This window comes from Notolabrus celidotus, chromosome 22, assembly GCF_009762535.1.
Source record: "Notolabrus celidotus isolate fNotCel1 chromosome 22, fNotCel1.pri, whole genome shotgun sequence".
NCBI classification, from domain to species: domain Eukaryota; kingdom Metazoa; phylum Chordata; class Actinopteri; order Labriformes; family Labridae; genus Notolabrus; species Notolabrus celidotus.
In genome coordinates this window covers 253,734-272,340 of record NC_048293.1, presented here as the reverse complement: position 1 = coordinate 272,340, position 18,607 = coordinate 253,734, and the positions used below count along the sequence as shown (strand labels likewise).

The 18,607-nt window shown below is 39.4% G+C and overlaps 1 protein-coding gene and 11 non-coding genes across 13 annotated transcripts; 6 read left to right on the top strand and 6 right to left on the bottom strand.

The window, feature by feature from the left end:
- Positions 1–513: 513 nt before the first annotated feature.
- On the bottom strand, positions 514–8,923 carry LOC117806856 (tumor necrosis factor alpha-induced protein 2-like). Of its 2 annotated transcripts, none has more exons than XM_034675941.1 (12): positions 8,813–8,923; positions 6,448–6,690; positions 5,112–5,763; positions 4,136–4,247; positions 3,562–3,684; positions 3,157–3,251; positions 2,875–2,967; positions 2,650–2,776; positions 2,335–2,457; positions 1,856–2,011; positions 1,590–1,711; positions 514–1,098 (listed from the first exon to the last, which is right to left on the bottom strand). In XM_034675941.1, the coding sequence occupies exons 1-12, from the start codon at positions 8,853–8,855 to the stop codon at positions 951–953; spliced, it is 2,037 nt and encodes a 678-aa protein (XP_034531832.1). In that variant the 5' UTR covers positions 8,856–8,923; the 3' UTR covers positions 514–950. The 2 variants fall into 2 exon arrangements, with proteins under 2 accessions (XP_034531832.1, XP_034531833.1); XM_034675942.1 differs by lacking the exon at positions 8,813–8,923 and adding an exon at positions 7,732–7,791.
- A 1,459-nt stretch (positions 8,924–10,382) lies between these two features.
- Positions 10,383–10,589, bottom strand: LOC117806913. The gene has a single exon (XR_004629818.1). It is a non-coding gene; the product is annotated as a small nucleolar RNA U3 (small nucleolar RNA).
- A 354-nt stretch (positions 10,590–10,943) lies between these two features.
- LOC117806892 lies at positions 10,944–11,150 on the top strand. Its single transcript, XR_004629798.1, has one exon. It is a non-coding gene; the product is annotated as a small nucleolar RNA U3 (small nucleolar RNA).
- A 1,274-nt stretch (positions 11,151–12,424) lies between these two features.
- LOC117806896 lies at positions 12,425–12,631 on the top strand. Its single transcript, XR_004629802.1, has one exon. It is a non-coding gene; the product is annotated as a small nucleolar RNA U3 (small nucleolar RNA).
- Positions 12,632–13,184: 553 nt separating this feature from the next.
- Positions 13,185–13,391, bottom strand: LOC117806900. Its single transcript, XR_004629806.1, has one exon. It is a non-coding gene; the product is annotated as a small nucleolar RNA U3 (small nucleolar RNA).
- A 502-nt stretch (positions 13,392–13,893) lies between these two features.
- On the top strand, positions 13,894–14,100 carry LOC117806908. Its single transcript, XR_004629813.1, has one exon. It is a non-coding gene; the product is annotated as a small nucleolar RNA U3 (small nucleolar RNA).
- Positions 14,101–14,652: 552 nt separating this feature from the next.
- On the bottom strand, positions 14,653–14,859 carry LOC117806898. Its single transcript, XR_004629804.1, has one exon. It is a non-coding gene; the product is annotated as a small nucleolar RNA U3 (small nucleolar RNA).
- Positions 14,860–15,312: 453 nt separating this feature from the next.
- On the top strand, positions 15,313–15,519 carry LOC117806907. The gene has a single exon (XR_004629812.1). It is a non-coding gene; the product is annotated as a small nucleolar RNA U3 (small nucleolar RNA).
- A 430-nt stretch (positions 15,520–15,949) lies between these two features.
- On the bottom strand, positions 15,950–16,156 carry LOC117806905. Its single transcript, XR_004629810.1, has one exon. It is a non-coding gene; the product is annotated as a small nucleolar RNA U3 (small nucleolar RNA).
- Positions 16,157–16,658: 502 nt separating this feature from the next.
- LOC117806901 lies at positions 16,659–16,865 on the top strand. Its single transcript, XR_004629807.1, has one exon. It is a non-coding gene; the product is annotated as a small nucleolar RNA U3 (small nucleolar RNA).
- Positions 16,866–17,418: 553 nt separating this feature from the next.
- On the bottom strand, positions 17,419–17,625 carry LOC117806906. Its single transcript, XR_004629811.1, has one exon. It is a non-coding gene; the product is annotated as a small nucleolar RNA U3 (small nucleolar RNA).
- A 451-nt stretch (positions 17,626–18,076) lies between these two features.
- LOC117806911 lies at positions 18,077–18,283 on the top strand. Its single transcript, XR_004629816.1, has one exon. It is a non-coding gene; the product is annotated as a small nucleolar RNA U3 (small nucleolar RNA).
- Positions 18,284–18,607: the final 324 nt, after the last annotated feature.

Below are 18,607 nucleotides of genomic sequence, written 5' to 3'. Positions count from 1 at the left end.
CCTTTCTCTACTCCACTTAACCTTTTTCCTTTTTTATTCTATTTTATTCTATTTTATTTTATTTTATCTTATTTTTATTTTATTTTATTTTATTTTATTTTACCCATGTCATTGCTATTATTACTGTTATTATATTGTTTAACTATGTTAGTACATTGTTGTATTCCCCTGTCCCGTGTTATAAGCTGCTGTAACAAAAGAAATTTCCCCCAATGGGGGACAAATAAAGTATATCTTATCTTATCTTATCCACTTCTACTCAACTTATGCTCGCTTCTTCTATGCCCTTGTCTACTTCCAGGTACAACCCGGGTCAAGATCACCTCAGCAGGAGAACGCTGAGACGGAACCCCCATCCTGGGTCTCCTTCTGCTGAGCACACTACGCACAAATAATTCATTAGATGTTCAAACTTATATATTTGTGTGGGGTGGTCCTTGCTAGTGAAGTTATAACTCAACCCAGGTTTTGTTGCTCATGTAAACATGTACTTTTTTAGGAAATCACAGACAGTAAAGGTTCACAACATTTATTTAAAAAGTTTCATTTCACATTTTCTTTCACAACATTCTGTACACCACATGGCATGAAAATAAAACTCTAAAAGTACAACTGGAGATCTCTTTTTATTGCACATGATCGTATAAAAATAAAAAACTATAACACTGATTTGATAGTAAAGGACACTAACACAGACTAGCACTGATCTGGTCTCACAAAACAACAAAAAACACAAGCATGAACTCTCAAACCAAGACCTGGTCTTTCAGCAGTAAACAGCACATCATTGTGTTCGATAGCTTATACATGAATACAGTAACTCAGGAAACACCGTGTCCATACTCTCACAAATGCAGCACAAAACACACATTAATACATAATACTGTACAATTTCAGGCGACTTTAGCTAAAAAGAAGAGAACTGGATGTAATACTGGAGTGAACGGCTCTTATTTCACCTGAATTTTGGAGAAAAATGGCCGACTTGCAACAGCGTCGAGTTCTTTCAGATTATCTGACAGAGTTTCTTTCACCATTCTTCTGTTGGCTTTGGAGATGTTGGTCTTCAGCTTGAGGAGGGCTGAAACATGTCTCTCACTGCAGGTGGAAGAAGGAGGACATGTTTGAAAATGAACATTTGTATCCTCTGTGATCTGTAATTATTGCAGATAAAGCAATAATAGCTGTAACTTTTTCCTCACATTAGGAAGTGCTGGTTTTCTAAATGTGTTGCTTTGTACCGAGTAAGGCTTGCCCTACTTTTTCACTGGCCATTAATTCGTGTGAACAGCTCTCTCACTGTCCCTGCCAACTCTGAGTAAACTGAGCAGCAGCATGTCTGCTTTTAGCTCCTCATATCATGCTGCTGTCAGGAAACACCCAGGCATATTTCCACTTCCTGTTATCCCTCAGCTCTCTCTGAAAGAGTGGGGTTGTTTATATTCACTCAAGAGTTATGTAAACCGCTCACATCATGACACTATTCCGTCCTTATTAGGTCAGACAGACTCAATGACACCAGAGAATGTCTGTGGTAAACATGTTTTACTTGTTTGATAAAATGGTGAATAGATTCAGTGAAAGCTCACCTGAGGTCGGGGAAAGCTGTTCCAAGAGAAACTACTTCCATCTGTATGGCCGGGAGTTCTTGGAGTTTCAAGACTTCGGCAACCTTGGTCAGTATTTCATTCAACCAGTCCTCATTTGATCCCTGAGAGGACAGAGAAGTGTTTACTCTCTACCAAATTTTCTCTGTGTGAATTACTTCAGTGACTGATTTGTTCTCTGAGTTTACAAGACACAACATCAGGAAATACATGTTTAAAAAAATATACAATTAAACAATCTCACTCACCATTTTTCCAAAGAAATCTTGCAAACTCTCTGTGTTGGATTTGATCCTCTGGTAGGCTTTATGTTGCTGCTGCTTGTCCTTCAGTTTGACTTTTCCTTTCAGGAGCCTCCTCAGGTATTCCACCGTCACTTCCTGGTGCAGCTGACCAATCAGCTCCTGAAAGAATCCAAACATGACATTAGAAACACACAATCAGAAATACAAATAAGACAATTAACACTACAGTCCTTAATAGTTTTTTTTATGGTGTATCTGATTTTTCAAGGCCTTTCCCCTCGCCTCTGATTTCCATTCATTTCTTGACAGCTTAAAAATCGGGCTGCTCTTCTGTATCCTGCAAAGGGATTTTCATAAATGGAAACAAATAGCTTCCTGAATAGGAAAATCTCTTCAAAAGATCTCAACCATAGTGAGAAATGCATCATATTGAGACAGCAGCATCCTCTTTAGATTTATGTTGCATGCATTTCTCACTCTACCTGGTGACAGGACTGAACAGCACCCTGAAGATCTTCCAGCTCCTTCTCCACGCCGTCCAGCAGATTCCTAAACACAACGGGTTCATTCAGCCAGTCACTGGTTCCCAGCTGACTGTAATAAGGCTGTGTGTGATACAAACATAACACAGTGGACTGTCAGAACTTCAATTAACAGTTAAAGATGAAAGAAAGATGTCACATATTTCAGTAGCACCATCAGGCTTTGATGGCTTGATAGAAGGAGTCACATATCGTGGCGCTGGTTATTTATGTGAATAATAAAAAGTATTTTAATCTGTTGTGAAGGAAACTCACCCTGAGGCCTTCGTGCACAGGTTTCAATAAATATAGATGTGCTGTTTCTCTCATGTCAGTCAGAACCTGAAGACAGATTCTCCGTACGTCCTCCTGGAACAGATGGCCCTTCTTATTGAGGACCTCCCTGCAGGCAGACAGGTAGAGAGAAGACACGTTAGCTCACAGAGATAATGATCTAATTATATGACCATCACACACAGTGGCTAAACATAACTAGCTTACATGAACTGTTTGATGCAGCCAAGGTTTGCCTTGATGAACGGCCTGCTGCTTGGTTTGTTCTGCTTTATGATGTTGTTGTGAAAAGTCTGGAAACTGAGAGAACAGAGCAGATCTTTAATGTCACTGTTGTGGAACAATGAAAGGCAGTTTAGCAGCTTTTCACATTAGCCGACATCACACACTGAAAATAACAATAACATGTTACACAATAAGCTTAGAAAATATGAACATTTTAGTTTTCCCCATCAGATGACACTATTAAGACTAAAATCATCTCTTTACCTCTGCATCAGATCTTTCAGTGGGCAGGTTATACTCTGAGCTTTGTGCGGATCTCCCACGATCGTACCAGCTGAAGACACCATACCATTCAAAAGCTGAAGACAGATAAAGGACACAGATCAATACAGCTTATTAAAATGAATGTGAAGCAATAAAATAAATTCACTTGTGCTGGAAATACTGTGCGCTATATTTACAAGACTCACTGGCTGTGGGGCTATTGCAGGATTAACTTCTATCTAACAGTGAATGACTCTCTAAAAATTCACAGTGCTTCTTCCTCGTTGGTTAATATTTTCCTCAGAGCATAGTGATTTCATAATCTGTTAAACAAGCAGAGTAAGCTTTTTGTCTGTCCATTGTTTGTTTTGGAGCAGGCCCTGTAAGCATTGATTGAAGCTCTACCTGAATGATGTCGTAGGCCACGTGACTGACGAAGCATCCGTCCTCTCGTGTTGGCTCCTCTCCTTGTCTCCACTTCTGCTCTGCTTCCTTCAGGACGCGGCTGATGTAAGTCTTCAGCTCTTCCTGATAAAACAACAACGCCACTGTTACTCATAACAGTCTGTGTACAGAATATATATGACTCTGCTGAATCCCCTTTTTGTTTAAAGATTGAATCACATAATTATCCATCACACTGTACAAGCAGACATGAGGTATGTGATGGGATAACTGTACTTTACTTCACCTTTATTAATCTAAGACTGCAAAGTTGCAGAAGTTATTGTCATGTTCTGGTCTTGGTGATGTTTGGTTATTCTTGTCTCTGTTGCAGTGTGTTTATTTTGTGGTGTCTTTTATTTCATGTCATCTCACAATAAGTATGGGTCAAATCTTTTGGCTGCTTTTGAGTTAGTCAGGAGTCCCAAACACATAGGGATACATCCACTGTGGACCATGAAAGGACCTTAACCTTACCAAAATCTTATGAAATGCACAGAACTATAACTAATCAGACAACAGCAGCTCATGTTACCTGTTGTTTGCTTAAGTATTGCTCCTCTAGAGGTTTCAGTAACTCTTCAGACAGCAGCTTTCCCATCACTTCAGCATTGATCTCACAGGCCAGCTCTGGCTTCTGAAGGATCCTGACACAGAGAGAAGATATTAGAACTTTCATTCACATGCAGCATCAAAACTAGGATTTCATGAGTTTAAAAGCATGCAACTGAGGTTCCCACTGAAAGCTTGTGAGGTTAACTGGTTCAAATAAGCACAAAAAGACAAACAGTTTCTTTACGCTCTGTTAAAGCGCTCCTGCTGCGCTCATTACCCCTTAAAAAACCCTAGGAATGTCCACTTCTCAATGCCACCATTATAAACTCACACAATAAACAGACTGTCTTTGTTAAGTTGGAAGCAGACTGTTTGAAAATGAAAAATAATCACATACAAGCAAAGATAGCGGGGATATAACCGTATAATTAAACAACTCTGAGCCCCAGAAACTGAAATGCTCTCTTCCCTGTAAATACTGAGTTTATATAAAAAGAAAAGGCAAAGGTTAGGTTTGTGATTAGACCATCTATTAGCTAATAGATCTACTAGCTCTTACATCCATTAGCTCATTGGTAAAATACTGATAAAGATGAAAGAACCACCATTTGCATTAAATGATAGTGAAACGCTTTTTAAATCTTAAAAACAGGAAGTGGAATCCACATTTAGTCTACCACAGTTTCTTTAACGCTCTACATCTCAGAAATACTTGTTGTGCAGCCTCAGTGAAGGAATTAAAAGCTACTCTTTTCAGAAATAATAAGACTTTTTCATGTAAAACAAACATTTTTGGGAGTTAATGCAGAAAAACACAAATGTTGTAATAGTCAGACAATCAGCGCTTCTTGAGATACTGAAGGAGCCATGCGATATCATGGACTAACTCAGATCAGACCTAGTCTTTAAATAGAAGCTGTGAGTAACTCAGTCCATAAATCAAAGGCTTGACTTACTGTGGGTAATACTCGTTCACCCAGCGCAGAAGGAAAGTGCAGTCTTTGTCCCCAAGTCCAAAGTCTGCGATCTTTCTGAGCCTGGAGCTGAAGGTCTGGTGGTACAACCCGGCGTAAAAGTTACAGATGTCCTGCTCAGGTGTGTAGCATATCTTCACCACTCCCACCACCCACAGCAGGTCATCCTTCAGCTGCCTGCCCATGCTGTTGACATCCGCCTGGAAAGTTGACGTCTCTGCATTATCAGGAGGGGGCGTTGAGGGGTTGTCCATAAGACCCTCCACCAGACTGCAAAGCGTTGAGTCATGGAGCTTCTTCCAGTCGTCCTGCCTCCAGGGAGGTGATGACTTATCCCTTGTTTTCCACTGCTCGTCCTGGTCCACTTCCTGGTTTATGGCCTTCACCGCAGACGCGAGAGCCTCCACACTGAGTTCTCCAGGGCTGAGAGAGAGCCTCAGAGTCTTCTGGACAAGGCCTTTCAGGTTTTTGTAGTATCCATCCAGCTTGTTTTCTTCTTCAGAGTGATGTGTGAGAGAATAAGTCTCCTTTTGTTCCCCATAAAGACGCTCCTCTCTCTGGATCAGCTGCTGGCTGGCCTCACACAAGTGTTGTACATCTTCTGCTTGGAGGATTTCTTCAAGTGTGAGGACCACTGCGGGGGAAAAATGTTGGTATTATTTACAGAAAAACAAAACACTTAACCTCAGGAAAAAGCAGGAGTTTGGTAATAAAAGTGTCAAGCTATATTTTTTATGACTTGTTACAAATGTAACTGTACTAAACTGACTTATCCATGTGTGTACATCAAATTCAGGCATCTGAATAAAATTAAATTTAACTACAGTTGCTTTAGACTTGCATACACAGGTAAAATATTAATTGTTGTTTATTATATTATATATATCATATTGGGATCAGTTTGGTTGTTTCAGAAAATTAAATACATCTTCAAATGCTATTTTGGAAAGACCCACATTGCTTTCTTTCTTTAAATCTGACATTTATCCAACTTTATTTCATTATTGTGTAAAAGTAAAATGCTGCAACAAGGAAACAGTTTGTGAATCTTCTTCATTTTCATATTTGATGTGAGGATTTTAAAAGAAATAAAAAGTTTCTCTTTTAAAAGTTTATATTAAAGTGTTGTCTAACAGAAAATGTGCAATACTTTAAGGTTGTGCAATGCTGATGGTGTGGGTGCAATAACAGGGCATGTGCAATATTGAGTGTGGGTTTGTTTTTTTCAATTTTAGAGTAGATTTAATAGTACCCTGGTTATTCTATCACTCTGACTTTCAGGGAGGTAACCTTGCAGCCGTCACCGTTAAAGACTCACCGGTCTTGAGCTCCTCTTCCTTTGGTGAATTGTGTCCATCAGTAATGGAGATGGTTTTCACAACAGGCTGATTCTGAGCTTTCTGGCCTCCCCATAACTTCGGGAGTTTGAACCGTCTCCCTCCTGCAGGTCTCCCACTCTGATCCGAGGAAACGTTCACTCTGAGACCGACTGTCTCCGCAGATTCTGACATGGTCCGCATCCTTAACCGGGAGGTGAAACGGGACCAGAAGTGTGAGGAAGCTGTGGAGACAAAAGGATAAAGACTGTTTATAATGGAAACTCAGAGCAGCTCATTTAAACTCTTAAAGCTGCTGTTTGTAGTCACAGAGTAAACATCTGTTCAGAGAGAGGGACTTTGAATGTCAACACTATCCCTCCCAACCAGATTTCTTTTTAGCCCCCCAACATCGATCGAAGTGTGCAGTCATGATAGTGCCGGACATATAGCCAATATGAGGACGTAATAGGGGCCCCCGCTTAACCAATCAGGACAGAGGATTGGAGATTGGCTATGATTGGTCTGTCATAACGGGAATGAGGGGAATAATAACATTGCTTGATACAAAGGCTTTGAAAAATGCAGAGATTTTGCAATAGTCTCAAATAACTCCACTTACCGATGAGTACTGACGGGCATTATGACCTTTACTCCAAACCCAGCAGAAAAAAAGCAACGTTTTTAACACTACCAACAACAGCTTTAATGGCTGTGTGTGTTAGCTGACTCCATTAACAAGCTGTCAATTAAACATATAAAATCATAAATGTGTTCAGTATTATCGACTTATATTGACTTATATTGTCTCCTTTTTTATTTTTCAGTGAGTTTTATTTTCTATAAGTCTTTTCTTTGAATGTTTTAGCCTCATAGCATGACTTCCTGCTCAATTTCAAAATAAAAGCCTATTAAACATTTACATATTTTTAAGAAAAGTATTACATTTTTGATAGTATTATAATCATAAATACAAATTGGAAAAAAAGAAGAAAATAGAACCAAACATCACCATGTTGTCGCAGTGAATAAAACAAAACATAAAGCATAAAATGATCAATAAAAAAAGAAGAAAGAAGAAATTACAGTAAATAAAAAAATAATAGTAAGAGCCACTTCCCTATCTGATAAACAAGATAAACACATATACATTTGACAAGCAATGTAAGACAGTAACTTTTAGCTACAACCACAATTTAATCACACCCAGTTCAAGCAGGCAGATATATATCAGTTTAACGTTATATATATATTTCACACTGTTTCCCTGAGCAGCTTTTACTCACCCTGATCTCACAGTCTCAGCTCTGCTCACTCACAGATCTACAGCCGCAGCTGCTGTGAGCTGAAGCTTTTTAGAAAAGAACAAGCTCCACCCTCCCCTTTTTAAAGTCCACCCACCCACCCACACACACACACACACACACACACACACACACACACAAACACAAGCAGGACTTTTTTTTAGACACACCAGTGCTGAGGCAATGTTGGCCTCTCTTGTTTCATGAAAAGGGGACATTTTCAACAAAAACTTTTTTAAACAGACAGTCTGGAAAGTCTTGCAAACATCCACATATCAGGCACCACTTTAAAACAGAATACCCCTCAAACTAAACCATTTTCACCGGCTGTTTTCACTATTGATTGATCACCAAATCAATTGACTACTGGTCGTTACAAACATCAGAATCATCATTTGGTTACTTGTAGTGATTGAAAGTCTTCAAGGATATATTTCAGATGGATTGCAAGCAAGACTTTAAATAAAAATGTCAAAAGATTCAACATAATTGAACAGTAGAAAAAAGATCTGGCAGCGTTGAGTGCTTCCATTCAGTTTTTAACCGGAATCTGGCCTGCCTGCTTCGTCTCAGCAACAGAGAGCCTCACTGTCTGAATCTCTGATAACAAGTTGATGCACGGATGAACTGAGAGAGTGACGGAGACTTCCATCTTACTGCCAGCATTGTTTTAGCAGCAGTGCATGCTAAAAACCCCAGGCACTTTTTAATTAGAAGTTCTGTGATAAAAACACCATGACTGGATGGATCACAAACAGAAATGTGTGTGTTCTCTTCAACCCTGAAAGCTTCTTTACTCAGAATTAATTCAGATGTCATTCAAACAATGTCTCGGAGCTGTGGTAGAATAACGGTGTGTTGGTATGCTATTTAGTTTTCCAATTATAGATAAATTCTAATTTTTAGAAATAACATTCAGAATGTACATTTTCAATTATGCTTACCTCTTATAAATGATTTTGTTTTGGCTGTTTTTATCAGAAAAAAAGGTATAATCCATGGTTACTGTCACCTGATGATGGTCAGGATCAGATATTTAAAGTCCATTAAGTGTTTTTCTTACCTGGTGTGCTGGAGGGAAAACAGCTGGAAAGTGTCAAACACATCTCTCCTGAATGTAGCGAGACTTACAAGTGTGAAGATGTCCTCTGTGTGTGCAGCCGGTTATTATAACTCTGAACCAAGGGTAGGATGTAAACAGCATTTCATGTGGTTATACCAATCTGAGAAATTCAGAACTAGTTTCATTTTTGCACCTGTGTGTTGTTCTGACGCAAATTTCCTCTGAGAGGATGTAAGAAAACCACGTGCCGAGTTTCATAAGGATATACATCGTTTAAAACTTCTCATAAAGTGGGTCAGGGTCAGGAGGCATTTATGCAACGATTCATGAATGCAGTAAAACGTTTTCCAATCAGATCAATCAGCTTTTTCTGAAACCAGAAAACATTTTAATACTCATCCTCCAAGAATATCTCCCTTTAAAAAACCTCCAATCCAACATTAAAATCGTACAATCACTGTACAATCAACATCCACCTGTCAAAGCATCCAATAAAGCTGCATTATGCTGCTTTCACACCACAGAGCACCACAAATATATATGAGGACACTGTTTTCACTGCCGTAGACAGCAGAGAAGTTTAAAAGTTGAAGACGTTTTAATGAGAAGGTTTAGCCTTTACTTCTGGATCATATGTCTGATCACATTATTTTTTTCTCAACAGGTGCAATGCAATGAAAGAAAACAAGATTTAGAGCTCAGAAGCGATAGTCCCCAGTGACTCCTGCAGCTCTGTGAGGCTGTGTTGCACATTTTTAAGAATGGAAGAAAAGCAGCTGAAATATTTTTGTTTTTCTGAGTTTCTCACAGAAGGTAAAGTCTTTCTTTCTGCAGTGGTTGGTAATTTGAGCTGCAGTCTCTGTACTGCAAACATGTCCATTGTGAACCATCAGCCAGGTGGAAAGTGAAAGTATCTGAACTGTGGCTGTCCAAATTTACATCAGCATCAAAAAAGGGATATGGTGCGGACAGAAACCACAAAGGTCAGTGGTAGTGCAAGCGGCAAAATGTACACACAGCTTTTAGAAAACACAGCCTTTACAGGAAATAAGGTCTTCATCATCTGCTGCTGTCAGATCCAGATGTTTTCTGTGTTACTGTGGGGAAGTCTGTTTTTTGTCAGAGGTCGTTGTGAATAGAGGAACTGTGTGCTGAATCCTCGTCACTTTTAGAACAGTTCAAATCAAAACTAAACTTCTTCTAGTGATCGTTTCTTTACATGCTGATACAAGTTGATCGTGATGTTGTGTAATTATGGAGGAAAACAGGGTGTGTGAGTTTGACAGTTAAGAGGCAACATTCATGTGTTTGGACAAGTTGAAAGAGGAGTGAACCTGATGAATGACTCTGCCTGATTCTCTCCGAAATATTGTGCATTTAAGTCTCACTACCTCAGCTGTATTATCCCTGACAGAATGATAATGTTCTTTGGATGTTACAGATGGACAGTTTTGAGCAGAAGAAAAATGTATAATGTTTCTTTTTAGGTGACAGACCATCAACACTGCAGATATGGAGGGTTAAAAGTTAGGTCAGGCCTTGAAAAAATAGAGACTTTTGACCAAAAGAATCCACTCAGATCATGTTTCCTCCATCAGAGAGTCTCTCAGAAACTCTGAACAGTCTTCAACAGTGGAGATGAAACAAAGTCTTCCCACCAGCTTCCTGCCCTGAAGGAAACATCTGAACTCTTCATCATGGACAGCGAGACCAAACTCTTTAGAAACACATTTCTCAAGTTAACAACTAAAGAAATGATCCCTGAAAGTATAGTCTTGGTTTGTTCTAGATGTTTCTCACACTCCAATGTCTGGAGACCAGAACTCACTGATGGTGAACGTCTAATTATCACTAACATGTTAATGTGTCAGTAGGTTTAGGAGTAGTTTGTTTATTATTACCAGCTCTTTGGGGATAACAGTATCATAAGCATTAATGACTCGGCTGTCTTTGATGATCAGAGTGGTGATGGTCGTTAGAATTGATTTGTAAAAATGTCTTGAAGTGATGTTTTCTGCAATGAACATAGAGATTGTGATTATAGGTGGAGCATGTGTGAAACTCAGAGTTCACCATCAGTGAGAGTTCTGGTCTCCAAACAGTAGAGTGTGAGAAACATTCAGAACAAACCAAGACTATACTTTCAGGGATCATTTCTTTAGTTGTTGACTTGAGAAATGTGTTTCTAAAGAGTTTGGTCTCGCTGTCCATGATGAAGAGTTCAGATGTTTCCTTCAGAGCAGGAAGCTGGTGGGAAGACTTTGTTTCTTCTCCACTGTTGAAGACTGTTCAGAGTTTCTGAGAGATTCTCTGATGGAGGAAACATGATCTGAGTGGATGTTTTATTTTTTGTTTAAATGCAGCTCCACAATGTGAAGCAGTTTTGGCATTAAAGTGCACATCAGTCACCAAAATGTCTGAACACCAGTGTCAAAGTCTCTGAGAATAAAGATACGCCTCACTCATTGGGTCAAAGGACCAGCTGCTTCAATCCCTCATGAACAATCATGGTGCACCTGCTCAGGTGTTCTCACTGATGAGGCCTGATCAGACTGTTTCTTGTTCTTCTGTCTCTTGAGTGTGTTGGCAGAAGTTGTTAGAGTATCCTTCTTTACTCTCAGAACCTCAACTAAAATTTTCAGACCTGTCCGAGCAGAGCACTTTGAATCCCAATAATTGTAACTCAAACGTGTTCTTGGCACGAGGTATTTCTACGCCAAAAAGTAAACTTTGAAATTCAGTGGTGATAAAAGTTTGTCAATCTGAAATTGACCTAAAAATCTTTAAATCATCTATTTCAATTTCTGTTCATTAACACGGAACATGTAGTAAACCTCAAAGCCTATATGGACTACATTTGGAATTCAAGTTTTTTTAACAGATCAAAACATCCACTCAGATCATGTTTCCTCCATCAGAGAGTCTCTCAGAAACTCTGAACAGTCTTCAACAGTGGAGATGAAACAAAGTCCCGGACATCGGCCACACATCGGCCGTGTATTTGATCTCCTCCTCTCTATTCTTCATGTAATCATGTCTGTATGATAAACAGCAACATGTATCAGCTGTAGATTAACATAACACGCTCTGAATCGATGTGGAAAAGTAAACAGAGATCGTAGCGGGACCGGAAGCAGGCGACCGGCTATCAGAGAGACCGCACTGCCCTCAGGCGTTTCGGTGGAGAATTGCTGCGCGACACAGACACATCGACGCAGAAGTATGAGGGGCTCATGTCCGCGTCAGCCCCTGCTGCGTAGGGCGACGCAGAAGTATAAATCAGCCTTTACAGGGTGAGGTGCATCTTTATTGTAACAAATACTAAGAGGCAGGTGTTTAGACTTGTAGAAACTGGGGTGTTATTTGTTGACAGAAATAACTTACTACAAGTGGAATTCACATCCAAAATTTAGTTGGCATCAAAAAGTGGAGGGTCAAAGGTCACAAAAGTTTCAAGTCAAGAAGCTCAGAATTGTGACCGTTAGAGCTCTCAATCTGGCTCTGATGATGCTGTGATGGTAGCAGGTATGTGTTTGTGATCCTTAGGAGTTCACCATCAGTGATAGTTCTGGTCTCCAGACATTGGAGCTTGAGAAACATCCAGAACAAACCAAGACTATACTTTCAGGGATCATTTCTTTAGTTGTTGACTTGAGAAATGTGTTTCTAAAGAGTTTGGTCTCGCTGTCCATGATGAAGAGTTCAGATGTTTCCTTCAGAGCAGGAAGCTGGTGGGAAGACTTTGTTTCTTCTCCACTGTTGAAGACTGTTCAGAGTTCCTGAGAGACTCTCTGATGGAGGAAACATGATCTGAGTGGATGTTTTATTTTTTGTTTAAATTCAGCTCCACAATGTGAAGCAGTTCTGGCATTAAAGTGCACATCAGTAACCAAAATGTCTGAACACCAGTGTCAAAGTCTCTGAGAATAAAGATACGCCTCACTCATTGGGTCAAAGGACCAGCTGCTTCAATCCCTCATGAACAATCATGGTGAACCTGCTCAGGTGTTCTCACTGATGAGGCCTGATCAGACTGTTTCTTGTTCTTCTGTCTCTTGAGTGTGTTGGCAGAAGTTGTCAGATTATCCTTCTTTACTCTCAGACCCTCAACTAAAATTTTCAGACCTGTCTGAGCAGAGCACTTTGAATCCCAATAATTGTAACTCAAACGTGTTCTTGGCACGAGGTATTTCTACGCCAAAAAGTAAACTTTGAAATTCAGTGGTGATAAAAGTTTGTCAATCTGAAATTGACCTAAAAATCTTTAAATCATCTATTTCAATTTCTGTTCATTAACACGGAACATGTAGTAAACCTCAAAGCCTATATGGACTACATTTGGAATTCAAGTTTTTTTTAACAGATCAAAAGATCCACTCAGATCATATTTCCTCCATCAGAGAATCTCTCAGAAACTCTGAACAGTCTTCAACAGTGGAGAAGAAACAAAGTCTTCCCACCAGCTTCCTGCTCTGAAGGAAACATCTGAACTCTTCATCATGGACAGTGAGACCAAACTCTTTAGAAACACATTTCTCAAGTCAACAACTAAAGAAATGATCCCTGAAAGTATAGTCTTGGTTTGTTCTAGATGTTTCTCACACTCTAATGTCTGGAGACCAGAACTCTCACTGATGGTGAATATCTAATGTTCACAAAAACACTCCTACATCTACTGACACATTAACATCAGTGAAAACCCCTGAGCAGGTGCACCATGATGGCTCTTGTGAAAATGAAGCAAACAGTCATGACTTACAGGGTGAGGTGCATCTTTATTGTAACAAATACTAAGAGGCAGGTGTTTAGACTTGTAGAAACTGGGGTGTTATTTGTTGACAGAAATAACTTACTACAAGTGGAATCCGAATCCAAAATTTAGTTGGCATCAAAAAGTGGAGGGTCAAAGGTCACAATAGTTTCAAGTCAAGAAGCTCAGAATTGTGACCGTTAGAGCTCTCAATCTGGCTCTGATGATGCTGTGATGGTAGCAGGTATGTGTTTGTGATAATTAGGAGTTCACCATCAGTGATAGTTCTGGTCTCCAGACATTGGAGCTTGAGAAACATCCAGAACAAACCAAGACTATACTTTCAGGGATCATTTCTTTAGTTGTTGATTTGAGAAATGTGTTTCTAAAGAGTTTGGTCTCGCTGTCCATGATGAAGAGTTCAGATGTTTCCTTCAGAGCAGGAAGCTGGTGGGAAGACTTTGTTTCTTCTCCACTGTTGAAGACTGTTCAGAGTTTCTGAGAGACTCTCTGATGGAGGAAATATGATCTGAGTGGATGTTTAATTTTTTGTTTAAATGCAGCTCCACAATGTGAAGCAGTTTTGGCATTAAAGTGCACATCAGTAACCAAAATGTCTGAACACCAGTGTCAAAGTCTCTGAGAATAAAGATACGCCTTACTCATTGGGTCAAAGGACCAGCTGCTTCAATCCCTCATGAACAATCATGGTGCACCTGCTCAGGTGTTCTCACTGATGAGGCCTGGTCAGACTGTTTCTTGTTCTTCTGTCTCTTGAGTGTGTTGGCAGAAGTTGTTAGAGTATCCTTCTTTACTCTCAGACCCTCAACTAAAATTTTCAGACCTGTCCGAGCAGAGCACTTTGAATCCCAATAATTGTAACTCAAACGTGTTCTTGGCACGAGGTATTTCTACGCCAAAAAGTAAACTTTGAAATTCAGTGGTGATAAAAGTTTGTCAATCTGAAATTCACCTAAAAATCTTTAAATCATCTATTTCAATTTCTGCTCATTAACACGGAACATGTAGTAAACCTCAAAGCCTATATGGACTAAATTTGGAATTCAAGTTTTTTTAACAGATCAAAAGATCCACTCAGATCATGTGTCCTCCATCAGAGAGTCTCTCAGAAACTCTGAACAGTCTTCAACAGTGGAGAAGAAACAAAGTCTTCCCACCAGCTTCCTGCTCTGAAGGAAACATCTGAACTCTTCATCGTGGACAGCGAGACCAAACTCTTTAGAAAGACATTTCTCAAGTCAACAACTAAAGAAATGATCCCTGAAAGTATAGTCTTGGTTTGTTCTGGATGTTTCTCACGCTCTAATGTCTGGAGACCAGAACTATCACTGATGGTGAACTCCTAAGGATCACAAACACATACCTGCTACCATCACAGCATCATCAGAGCCAGATTGAGAGCTCTAACGGTCACAATTCTGAGCTTCTTGACTTGAAACTATTGTGACCTTTGACCGTCCACTTTCTGATGCCAACTATATTTTGAAGTATCATTCTTCCACTGCCTGGTTGATTAACATTTTTGGAAACACATGTCTCCTCTGTACTCACATAAATACCAACTCTGCTATCACACATTAAAATGAAACGTATTCCCAAACATCAAACAAATCTGGCTCTGATGATGCTGTGATTGTAGCGGGTCAGTGTTTCCGATAATTAGGAGTTCACCATCAGTGAGAGTTCTGGTCTCCAAACAGTAGAGTGTGAGAAACATCTAGAACAAACCAAGACTATACTTTCAGGGATCATTTCTTTAGTTGTTGACTTGAGAAATGTGTTTCTAAAGAGTTTGGTCTCGCTGTCCACAATGAAGAGTTCAGATGTTTCCTTCAGAGCAGGAAGCTGGTGGGAAGACTTTGTTTCATCTCCACTGTTGAAGACTGTTTAGAGTTTCTGAGAGATTCTCTGATGGAGGAAACATGATCTGAGTGGACATTGATTCAACAATAAAGTGATGTATTTTGAAGTTCTGTTCAATCTAATCAAATCTGTGGTAGAATTGCTAAGACTATATACTACTTGTACATTCAAACTATTTCAAACTAAAGATCTTCCTGACTTCTTAGTTTTGCATCATGAAAAAAAAAGAAACAATATAACTACTTCTACAATTAACAGTGACCTAAGTGTTTCCAGGTACTGTACATACAGTTTAGAAAGCTACAGTTTTTTTTGCTTTTACCAAGTCAACCACTCTTTTCTAAGAAAAGGTCTACACTTTTAAAGGAGCAACCAACTGCTTAAGGAGTTGCCAAAATAATTGTCAGTTTGAGGCTGAAAAGTGAAGTATTAACTTGTGAGGACATGACATGCAAAACTATTAATTAGACTTATATATATTTTTATCTGACAATGTTTAAAAATCCACTCAGATCATGTTTCCTCCCTCAGAGAATCTCTCAGAAACTCTGAACAGTCTTCAACAGTGGAGATGAAACAAAGTCTTCCCACCAGCTTCCTGCTCTGAAGGAAACATCTGAACTCTTCATCGTGGACAGCGAGACCAAACTCTTTAGAAACACATTTCTCAAGTCAACAACTAAAGAAATGATTCCTGAAAGTATAGTCTTGGTTTGTTCTAGATGTTTCTCACACTCTAATGTCTGGAGACCAGAACTCTCACTGATGGTGAATATCTAATGTTCACAAAAACACTCCTACATCTACTGACACATTAACATCAGTGAAAACCCCTGAGCAGGTGCACCATGATGGCTCTTGTGAAAATGAAGCAAACAGTCATGACTTACAGGGTGAGGTGCATCTTTATTGTAACAAATACTAAGAGGCAGGTGTTTAGACTTGTAGAAACTGGGGTGTTATTTGTTGACAGAAATAACTTACTACAAGTGGAATCCACATCCAAAATTTAGTTGGCATCAAAAAGTGGAGGGTCAAAGGTCACAATAGTTTCAAGTCAAGAAGCTCAGAATTGTGACCGTTAGAGCTCTCAATCTGGCTCTGATGATGCTGTGATGGTAGCAGGTATGTGTTTGTGATCCTTAGGAGTTCACCATCAGTGATAGTTCTGGTCTCCAGACATTGGAGCTTGAGAAACATCCAGAACAAACCAAGACTATACTTTCAGGGATCATTTCTTTAGTTGTTGACTTGAGGAATGTGTTTCTAAAGAGTTTGGTCTCGCTGTCCATGATGAAGAGTTCAGATGTTTCCTTCAGAGCAGGAAGCTGGTGGGAAGACTTTGTTTCATCTCCACTGTTGAAGACTGTTCAGAGTTTCTGAGAGACTCTCTAATGGAGGAAACATGATCTGAGTGGATGTTTTATTTTTTGTTTAAATGCAGCTCCACAATGTGAAGCAGTTCTGGCATTAAAGTGCACATCAGTCACCAAAATGTCTGAACACCAGTGTCAAAGTCTCTGAGAATAAAGATACGCCTTACTCATTGGGTCAAAGGACCAGCTGCTTCAATCCCTCATGAACAATCATGGTGAACCTGCTCAGGTGTTCTCACTGATGAGGCCTGGTCAGACTGTTTCTTGTTCTTCTGTCTCTTGAGTGTGTTGGCAGAAGTAGTTAGAGTATCCTTCTTTACTCTCAGAACCACAATTACCTTTCTTAGACCTGTCCGAGCAGAGCACTTTGAATCCCAATAATTGTAACTCAAACGTGTTCTTGGCACGAGGTATTTCTACGCCAAAAAGTAAACTTTGAAAATTCAGTGGTGATAAAAGTTTGTCAATCTGAAATTGACCTAAAAATCTTTAAATCATCTATTTCAATTTCTGTTCATTAACATGGAACATGTAGTAAACCTCAAAGCCTATATGGACTACATTTGGAATTCAAGTTTTTTTAACAGATCAAAAGATCCACTCAGATCATATTTCCTCCATCAGAGAATCTCTCAGAAACTCTGAACAGTCTTCAACAGTGGAGAAGAAACAAAGTCTTCCCACCAGCTTCCTGCTCTGAAGGAAACATCTGAACTCTTCATCATGGACAGCGAGACCAAACTCTTTAGAAACACATTCCTCAAGTCAACAACTAAAGAAATGATCCCTGAAAGTATAGTCTTGGTTTGTTCTGGATGTTTCTCACGCTCTAATGTCTGGAGACCAGAACTATTACTGATGGTGAACTCCTAAGGATCACAAACACATACCTGCTACCATCACAGCATCATCAGAGCCAGATTGAGAGCTCTAACAGTCACAATTCTGAGCTTCTTGACTTGAAACTATTGTGACCTTTGACCGTCCACTTTCTGATGCCAACTATATTTTGAAGTATCATTCTTCCACTGCCTGGTTGATTAACATTTTTGGAAACACGTCTCCTCTGTACTCACAGAAATACCAACTCTGCTATCACACATTAAAATGAAACGTATTCCCAAACATCAAACAAATCTGGCTCTGATGATGCTGTGATTGTAGCGGGTCAGTGTTTCCGATAATTAGGAGTTCACCATCAGTGAGAGTTCTGGTCTCCAAACAGTAGAGTGTGAGAAACATCTAGAACAAACCAAGACTATACTTTCAGGGATCATTTCTTTAGTTGTTGACTTGAAAAATGTGTTTCTAAAGAGTTTGGTCTCGCTGTCCACGATGAAGAGTTCAGATGTTTCCTTCAGAGCAGGAAGCTGGTGGGAAGACTTTGTTTCTTCTCCACTGTTGAAGACTGTTCAGAGTTTCTGAGAGATTCTCTGATGGAGGAAAGATGATCTGAGTGGACATTGATTCAACAATAAAGTGATGTATTTTGAAGTTCTGTTCAATCTAATCAAATCTGTGGTAGAATTGCTAAGACTATATACTACTTGTACATTCAAACTATTTCAAACTGAAGATCTTCCTGACTTCTTAGTTTTGCATCATGAAAAAAAAAGAAACAATATAACTACTTCTACAATTAACAGTGACCTAAGTGTTTCCAGGTATTGTACATACAGTTTAGAAAGCTACAGTTTTTTTTGCTTTTACCAAGTCAACCACTCTTTTCTAAGAAAAGGTCTACACTTTTAACAGAGCAACCAACTGCTTAAGGAGTTGCCAAAA